General features: G+C 44.3%; 1 protein-coding gene across 1 annotated transcript in view; it reads left to right on the top strand.

Annotated features, from left to right (window-relative positions):
• Window positions 1-204: 204 nt before the first annotated feature.
• Window positions 205-9,684, top strand: part of tgfbr3 (transforming growth factor, beta receptor III) — a 70,699-nt gene continuing 61,219 nt past the window's right edge. The window contains exons 1-2 of the mRNA XM_062452259.1: window positions 205-422; window positions 4,561-4,743. Of these exons, the coding sequence (XP_062308243.1) occupies window positions 4,683-4,743 (61 nt within the window). The 5' untranslated portion in view covers window positions 205-422; window positions 4,561-4,682. The remainder of the gene's footprint in view (window positions 423-4,560; window positions 4,744-9,684) is intronic.

Below are 9,684 nucleotides of genomic sequence, written 5' to 3'. Positions count from 1 at the left end.
GGTTACTATCACTTCGAGCTTCAACGACTACCTCATCCACAAAGCAAATTAATTTGAAAGTAGGCTTAAAGCAAAGCCATTCACTCTCTGTGTTTACAGCTAAAAGTATAAAAACTAACGTCAAATCCTCCTTATCAACCTCCTTGATCAAACCAGTTTACAACCTTCCTCGCAGCCTCCTCCTCCAAGCCCCACCCCTCGATGGAGACCACAGAGAAAACGGAGATAGGTATTTAAAAGTTTTGAGCAAAGGGAGCGCACTCATTATTCATAATCCTGCTTTATTTCGCCAGTACCTTTCTTGTTGTTTTAATGAACAACTTGTTGTGAATTCTTCATTGAAAAAGAAACACGTCTTTTGCGCCTTCGAACGGCAGCAACTTCAACAAAGTTTACATTGACATTTCTGGAGATTCTTTATGGTACGTCAGTGTTCATCTTAAAGTTTTATAAGTTTTCTATGCCTGTCTATCCAACGGCCAGAAACCTTCACATTTGTTTAGTGACTCTATGACTTAGAAGAAACGTTAGAAATGTTATAAGAATAGTCTTACAACATGTGCATGTTCTGCCCTGGACACATCTGTCTCAGGCATATGCTATGACATACCCACTCCTTGCTCCTCGAAGGGATGCACTCCAAGCTAATCAGCACAATATAGCGTGTCGCAAATGTTTTTAGGCAACTTGTACTTGTGCTCTGATGCAATTTTACAAAGTACATTATTCACCAATTGTATTACCATAACCGGTGCAGCATGTTTATTCTGTGTGTGCAAAACTGTTCTATGTCAAACTGCTGTACAAGTTATCGAGAAACAACGATGTATTTGTTCTAATGCAAATGTATTGATAAATTAATAGATTGATAAGTGTGCACGCATACGTTTTTAAACGGCCTTGCAATGGATTATGGTCTTTAGACATTAAACACTTAATTTAGATACAGTTTGACACGTGTGTGACACATTGGATTGTTTATAGTTATGTTAACTGAAGACATAAAATTAAAAGGCACTTCGAATTGACTCATTACGTGTAGATTAGGTATGACTATATATAGTTATCTAAGAATGTTGGCTTGATAATTACATGAATATACGTTTTTGCCAATATTGACAGCCAAGTTTGCTAGATCTGTCAGCTCTTTTGTCTGAGAAGCAGAGAGAAAGCCTATCGCCTATGGCACATGTAAGGAAATTAACATTAATTAAGACGCAATGCCATACAAAAACCGTGACCTAAAACCTTTGTTTGACAACTCGGTCGTTGTCAAATCAGGCAAAAAACATACGCTGCTATGATTGAAACAATGCAAGGGTTTAGGCAGGGCAAGTATGAGCTATGCTTGTTAGCGCATGTGTAGGTTACTTTGCTCTGTGACTCACCAGATAGGTCACACATTCAGTTGTTCTGAGTGAGATTTCTCTCTGAAAGGAACTTGTTTGTGCTTGTGTTTGGTGTGTAAGTGTGACTAATAGCGAGTCAAACAAAGGCCTGATCCATAGCTGTGGTACTAGTCATTTAGATATATAGTCAGGTCTCGATATATAGTATAAACCTTCTTAGTATAAACAGTGCTAACAGTGCGGAATCCAAATCAAGTTAACCCTTGTGTTATCTTCGGGTCATTCTGACCCATCAGTCATTGTGACCCACCGTCGTATTGCGACAAATTTACCTCATACAAAAACAAAGTGAAGCATTTTCTTTTAACTGTCGGGCTGTCTCAGACCCCCCACATTGGAATGGTTAAAATAAATTTATTTTTATTTGTTTTTGTATTGGGTAAAATTGGGTAAACACAACAATGGTTCGTTATGAACCTTTGGGTCATGTGACCCGAAGGCAGCACGAGGGTTAAGTATTCAAGAAGAGTCCCAAGAGCTGAGGTACAGTTAAGGTTAAGGTGACCTGAGTGGCAGTGACAGTGTCCTTGCCTCTGTCACTCACTCCAGGGTGCCAAGGTTTGCCTCCCCCCCCCTAGCAAGAGCCCACCTTCCTGATCAGTTTTAAAGCATGTTGGCATCCACAGCCTTGATGCTAGCACCCCAACACACCACAGCGCAGAAGAAGGCACTTGCAACAGCTTCTTGGCGGAACGTATGCAGTAGTCAACAGTATAAAGTACATCAAAGGAGTGTGTGGTTAGCCTAGTGACCCCATTCAATGTTTTACTGCGTAAAAAAGGTCCTTCATTGCCGTGCTCTCATACACCCACAATGCTGCTTGTGTCAGGCTTCCCTCTCAACAGTGTGATATTACAGACACATGGCTTTGTACTTACTGAAGTGGGTTCAATAAGTAACGGTTTGCTGATGAACACATTGTCCATTAACCAGCAGTACTTCCTCGTGTGATTGATGGTCAGCCATACACAGATATGATAGAAACTACACTGTACTTTAAACTTGATGGCCACCACAGTGTCATTTTAGGTCATGAAGTTTGAAGTAATGAATTTTACTATTAGCTTTCCTGACAAATGGTGAAATGGTCTTAGTTGATTGCCTTTAACTCTGCTATTGACTTAATCACTAGTTAATGTTATGCATTTGGTTGTCTAGTATATCACACAGCATCTCACTGGAGTTATGAGGTGAACATAGGACATTCATTTGCAGTGTGCTATTGAAGTGATACAGAGAATTCAATATCTAATGGCTTCAGTTTGGAGACCACGTATTTGTTAATGAGGGCATGCTATAGTGGTTACCACTGTATTTTGAGACGGTTTGGCATTTAGTCTTCCCGATACAACAGTAGTGAGAGTATTTCATAGCTACTTATTATGTTCAGTTTACCGTCTGCCTTTGTCGTGATGCCTTTTCCAGATCAGCTCTAAGTGAATTTGTAGCCCTGCTTGGATTCCTCGCTAGGGTTTTAGAGAAGTCACATGAGGTGATTCTGCTGTTGCTGCAACAAAATCGGTATCTTGAATCGCTTTTAATCAAGCACAAGTCATTAACCTTGTTTATGGTTCATGTGCGTCGAACATTGAGGTCTAGTGTTTGTGGACACCTGGCCAAAATTCACGTGATTTAATCCCACCCACGACTAAAGCTTAAGATACTCTTCAGTGTGGTGTGAGAAAGGATCTAGAAGTCAGATTTTCTGTCCTGAATGCAGCTTCCCTTTGACACGAGGCTCCGCCTCCACTTAGTAAAGAGGCCGGGGTGGTGGGATGGGGACTACAAATCAAAGGGAAGGCATTAGTTACGCAGAAGTGTAATATTTGTCGTGATTCTACAAAACGATTTCCCCGGCCCCCGCATCTACCAGCCAGTGAAAGGACCTTTTGTCCCAGCAGCTGTTTGCGGTGGAGAGCTGAGCACCTTAGCCCCTCAGTTCATCCCACGGTTCCTCCACGCCCCCATCCTGACTGGACAGGTGGAGAGTTATGGTTCCATCTGAAAACCTACATTCCACCTCCGGCATTGTGACCCTCTCAAAGCTACCATGGCTTTATTTATTCATTACTGGTTACTGACTGGGCGCACTCAACTCTACTCTAGATGATAACGATATGGCCTCCACGGCTTGACTTGATGTCGTCTTGCACTACAGACTTAATGAAGATGGATCGTGGGTGTCTCACAGACCCTTATCTATGGCTGTGTTTTGAAGCTGACAACTTCATTTGTACAATTTATTCGCACATTCCGCTACCTCTTGATCCTTCAAACCTAAGAAGTAGTGCTGTCTTTGGTCAGTGTTGGTCAGAGAGAGAGGGGAGACTACTGGTTGTCAAGATCCTCTGTGCTGGCCTGTTATCTGAAAAATACTGTCCTTGTGCTCCATTACTGCTCTATTGTACAGAGAATTCCCTGCTCTGAATAGACGCTGTTTTAAGATAATCCTCAACATTCAGTGACAAAACGAGAAAGCGCTCACCATTGTACCGGGCTTACGCTGCAATGATAGCCTGCTGCTTAAAGCAGTGGTTCAAAGCAATGTTGGCTATTGCAATAAAACCACATATCTTTACATCATTCGAAATGGCGTGAATTCTTTAATTTCTTGAATGTCATCTGTGCTCATTATTCCAAAGCTGAAGAGGCCAGAGGAGTCAAAGGCACTGCCGCACCTTGTATATTGGCCAGCGTGTGGGTTTAGTTAGGTCAGTCAAGTTAAAGAGTTCAGTTGTGGTCTTGCTGATTAGCATGCTGCAACAGTATATTAAGCCGCCCTCACAACACTCCGCCGCAAGATGCTGCAGTTATTAACAGTCTCAATTAAAGTGTGTTCAACAACCCATAGCATGTTCTAAAGTGTTTCACAGACACCCGGACACCCCCTGCCAACTCAGGGAGACCTTTCTAACTAGCTGTGGGGCAGGGGATGTGTTTCTGTGCACCCCGTCTAAAACTCACATGACTCCCAATTAGCCCTGCCAGATTAATCCCTGGTTCTCCGGACCACTGTCTCCCCTGTCTCTTTTCATTAGTCCCACCAGGAATATTAGCTAGATCCTAATTCCCTGCTGTTTGGCTGCGCTGAAATGCGCTCGAAAGGTCTCTCTTTGACTCGCTCCCTCCCTTTTCTTTCCTGTTGCAGCAGGAGCTCTGAATCTTCTCCCTCGACGACCGTGTGGTAGAAGATTGTCCTTGTGAACTCCCGGGGAAAGACCAGCTCGCCCGCCCAACATTCCCTCGCAGGAGAAGCTGCAGGCCAGTACCACAATGGCAGGCAGAGCCTTCAAAACCTTGCTACTCCTCGCAATCTGTTGCTTGGCATGTGCAGGTAAAATCTTTTTTTTTGTTATTTCGCACACAAAGCCAAGGGGTCAACGATGAAATGGAAGTTCTATAACAGAACTTTGCCTGTGTGTGGGTTTGTGTGAATATTTTTCTAGTAATTTCATATAGTGAATTAATGGTGCAGTTGTTTTGCCTTTTGCAAGGTGCTTGCAGGGGAGTTTCGCGTGGGTGAGTCGTAAATGTGCAGAGAAGAACACCGTTTCTTTGCACTTCAGGCCTCGTTAGGGCGAGTCTAGTGTTGCCTGTTGCCTGACTTTGTGGGAATTTCCCCCTGTTCCTCCCAGCATGGTTCTCAAGACAAACGCTCGTCAGGGCATTGAGGCAGGGGGATTTGGGCTAAGAAAGTGCTGACAGGTTCAATCTCACAGGCCAAGCACTCGGCAGGTCCAGAACTCCATGGTGCTTCCACATGTATCTGCCTGATTGATTGGAATGATACTTTGGCTCTGCCAAAAGCCCGTAAATTTACAGCCATTTGACAAGACCGACTGCTGAGGAGAAAAACAAACAGCTAAACAAATCAGATGATGATGACTGTAAAATACCTGTGGTTTGGGGTGTTTTCTAACGAATTCCGATCCGCAACCTGACTTTTGACCTTTATCTTCTTCTCTATTTTATGGTTCTACTGTAAAATAGGAGAACATCTATGGCATGTTGCTGTCCATCTATATTACTCCTGTTTTGTATAATTGGTAGATTCCTATGAGGCACTGCTCTGATTATTTCTCCACAATCTCCAAGACAAGTCAAATCTGCATGCCACATTTGACAGCTTTGATCTTTATATTCTATGTGAGGTTTCAAAGCATTTAGTCATTTAGCAGACGCTCTTATCCAGAGCGACTTACAGTAAGTACAGGGACATTCCCCCGAGGCCGAGGCCCCGAGAAGTTGGGTGAAGTGCCTTGCCCAAGGACACAACGTCATTTAGCACGGCCAAGAATCGAACCAACAACCTTCTGATTGGTAGCCCGATTCCCTAACCGCTCAGCCATCCTGCCCCCCCAAAGCACATTGTGTCTTCTCTGCATTGGCTTCCTCTCAGATATGATGAGCACACGCTGTGAAATATCTACAGGCCATGCAAATCATACCTCCATATAATGTCTGTCTGTCTACTGTTGTCCACTCTGTGTTGAGTCCTTGAATCCTAGCAACAGCCTGTGATTTCTAAGGAAAACACAGCACCACGGTTCGGAGGTTAAGGCACATTGTTTTATTACAAGAAATGTCCAAATGTTTTTCTTTTTGAATCCAAAAGGATTGCTAGCTTTGTAGAGAACTGCAGCATTGAAGCAAATAGCAGAAGAAAAAAAAGGTACATACAATTTTTACCTCCTCTTCTCTCACTTTCTTTCTTTCTTCTACCTTACGGCAACATCTGTGTAAACAGTCACATCTGCCCACTAAACTTGTCAGAACAGTGCTTACGTAATGTTTAAATTGATAAGTCTTCTCTCATCGTAATGCAATCCGGGATACAGGCCATAACTCTTAAAAGTTATACCAAAGTACCTTGATGGCCTTCTTCCCATATGTCTCTCTCTCTCTCTCTCTCTCTCTCTCTCTCTCTCTCTCTCTCTCTCTCTCTCTCTCTCTCTCTCTCTCTCAGTTTCTTTCTGTCTTTCGCCCCCCTTCTCTCTCTCTCCCCCCCTTCTCTCTCTCTCTCTCCCCCCCTCTTCTCTCTCTGACCCCCCCTTCTCTCTCTCCCCCCCCCCCCTTCTCTCTCTCTTTCCCCTCCTTTTCTTTTAACTGGGACGGTTTGTTATTCTCCATACCCTATACGTGTGTGCTTTCCTCACCTTGCCAAAACCTTTATTCTCCGAAAGACATATTATGGACCTGTTGTGCAGACTTCAAGTTTCACTGTGAAATAGAGTCAGTCGGGAGCAATGCCAGATATGACATTAATTTGAGGCAGTTGCCAAAAACAACTCCAACAGGATGCTGGTTATGCAGAAGGCACAATGCGCGGCTGGGGGTTCGCTGAATAACACACGCTCATGTGTTGAGTGCTCTGCCACGCAGTCTCCTGATGCTATTTCGTCATTTGTATTAGCTTACGGCTAATTTAGGTGAGTGACACAAGTTGCTAGTGGCCTAAGGGGGATTCTTGTATTGATAGGTTAAGTTTTTTTCTTATCTCTTGAATCCCTTTATCTCAAATGGAACACAGAGCGATGTGATTGGAACTGGGAACCTGGGATAGTGACACACACAAATACATGTTCCGAAAGTTTAACTTGTATTAAACTGAAACAGCGACCACAGACCGATTATCTGTGCGCGCGTCTCCCAGTAGTAAACAAGTATTAAACAGCGCTACCCTTGAGTGCTATGAAAGGGAGTTTTATTATCAGTCCGCATAAACTTCACTTTCAGCGTAACCTATCGTTCTTAGATAAATAAAAGAGGATAGTTCATTGTGTACCATCGCTTTAATGGCCTTTTAACCGTGTCGTTCCAGAGCCAAACGTGGCTATCAGACTGCTCACTGTGTCAGTGGAGCAGTTGCAGACCCTATTCCCCGTAGTTGAACAAAAGGTTCTTCTGTAAATCACCATCTATATCCACAATACTTTGCTTTTCAAAGCCTATGCCGTGAGGGGGACTGCCAGAATGGATTGTGCAACAGCTGTAATCGGAGAAGGGGAGGTAAGCTGCAGGAGGAGCGAGGCAGACACAGTCGCGGGTCGTCCGGTCCAAACCGACACACTCCGCACACGCACAGCGTGCCAAACCCGAGAGGTCCCTCCCAGCACGTTAAAGCAGATGTTGGCGCGTGATTCATGCGCGGAGACGGCTACGCGCAGACTGCGTGGTGCTGTGGAGAACGTTTGGGATGTTTACATAGCAACGGGAGTGTCTCTAATTACAGGTCTGTACACTCCCCCGCCATGAGGCCTTTATCTCAACTGCTTCATCACCACAGGCTTTCTCCCCTGCCTGTGTCAGTTTGGAATTGACGGAGGGTTCTTCTTTTATTTATCTGGAGTGTTTGATTAACAACAGTTTCTCTCTTTGACTCTCTCGTTATCTCTCTCGTTATCTCTCTCGTTATCTCTCTCTCTCTCTCTCTCTCTCTCTCTCTCTCTCTCTCTCTCTCTCTCTCTCTCGTTCTCTCTCTCTCTCGCTCTCTCTGCCCTTTCTCTTTTTTTCTCTTTCTCTCTTTTACACACACACATACACACACAAACACCCACACACACACATATATATATATACAAAAGCTCACAGCAAGCTTGGTTCTATGAGTCAGTGCGACCTCAACACCTCCTCCTGCTCTTGGAGGCAAGCAGTGCTTCTCTCTCTCTTTCTCTCTTTCTTTCTCTCTCTCTCTCTCTCTCTCCCTCTCTCTCACTTTCTTTGTAGCTTCTCTCACCTCTTTTCCTCTCCTCCGACTCCTCTCTACCTCGCACTCTCTTCCTCTCTCTATATATACACACAAACTGTATGTATTTGCCCCTTTGCCTCTCCCTCTCTCCACCTCTTTTCCCGGTCACTTTCTACCTCTCTCTCCACATGTATTTCCAGAGAGGGATGTGTAAATAATTTGAGCCAGAACTCTAATGGGAGACAGCTGGGGTGATCCCGCATTTTCCATTGTGTTTCGCAGGCCTATTGAAAAAAGCAGGGCCACGGAGTCTGGAGAGTGTAAGAGAGTACGGGAGTTATGTGGAGCGTGACTTCATTGAAGAAAGAGAAATAAAAACATCACCCCAGTTAACTCCTGCCGCCCTGGTGCTGCCGGCCGCTCGTGTACAGAAACGCATTACGTTGTTTTTGGGGCACATCTTGGGGTCTGAGTGGCTAATTTAGTTTAGTTTGACTGATGACAATGATGTGTCGTTTCTCAAGTCAGTGACCTTTGACCCCCGACAATAAACTTCTGTCTGACAAAGTACAAATGACTGCTGATGTCTCTGAAGGGCTTTTGCTCTCCAGTTTAATCTTCTCCCTCTCTGACAGGTCCTGCTGAAAGGTCCCACCAGTGGAAAATATCTCAGAGAAAGAGCTATGTGTTCTTCCAATAGATGGCGAGAGGCCCTCCTCTGCGCACTAAATAACAGATATAATTTTTGTTTTGGATCACACATTTTGTGCGCAGCATGGAAAACTAGTTTTCAGTGCAATTTTCGTACCTTCGGTAGGAAGGTGACTGTGGCTTGCCTGTGTGTTGTTCTGGGGATGAGGAGAACCGTTCACCGCAACGATTTTCCATCCAGAACGTGACATTTTGAGTATTCATCTCAGGGGCAGGCGAGCAATGACACTCTTGTGGTACGAACTGAAACCAGAGAAAGTACCATAGCTCCTTAACGCGTCACTGTCACGTTAAAAGTCCCACCTCAGGAAGTGAATTGTTTTGTTTGTCAAAAATAATTTCCTGGTGACGTCCATGCTTGATAGTCGTTCAGAGTGGTTTGAGTTTGTCTGCCTTGTGTTTTTTGAGTTTCCACACTGGCCTTGTTAAAAGTGGGCTCCCATTGCTGTCTCTTTGTGACTGATCTGAAGGTCTTCTTAAACAGATTCAGGGTTACATTCACCATCACAACCCCTGCGTTCTCCTTTTATTAACTGTCTGGTAAAGGACTTCCCCCTCCAGGGTCCATTGTGGATGTCGATACATGAGGCAGTGTGACATGTGACATTTGACATGTCATTCTTTTTTTCGCCGGCCTTCCCCGCAAGATGGAATGTTCTCTCATTGACTCTTTGTGAAAGTGCTGTGTCCGCCTCACCCTCTCTCTCCCCTCAGGGTTCTTCACAAAGACCCTCCATTGTCCTCAGTCTTCTCACTGACTCCACGGCAACCTGCTGTTCTTGACACAACGTCAGCCATAACGTTCGAGTGATTGATATTTTCGGGAAAATATTTCCATAAGAAATCGCGAAGAAATCTTCAGGACTTTGTGTAGAC

Source organism: Osmerus eperlanus, chromosome 26 (assembly GCF_963692335.1).
Source record: "Osmerus eperlanus chromosome 26, fOsmEpe2.1, whole genome shotgun sequence".
Classification (NCBI taxonomy): Eukaryota; Metazoa; Chordata; class Actinopteri; order Osmeriformes; family Osmeridae; genus Osmerus; species Osmerus eperlanus.
Note: the sequence above shows the minus strand (reverse complement) of the source record. Positions and strands in the feature narration are given on the sequence as shown.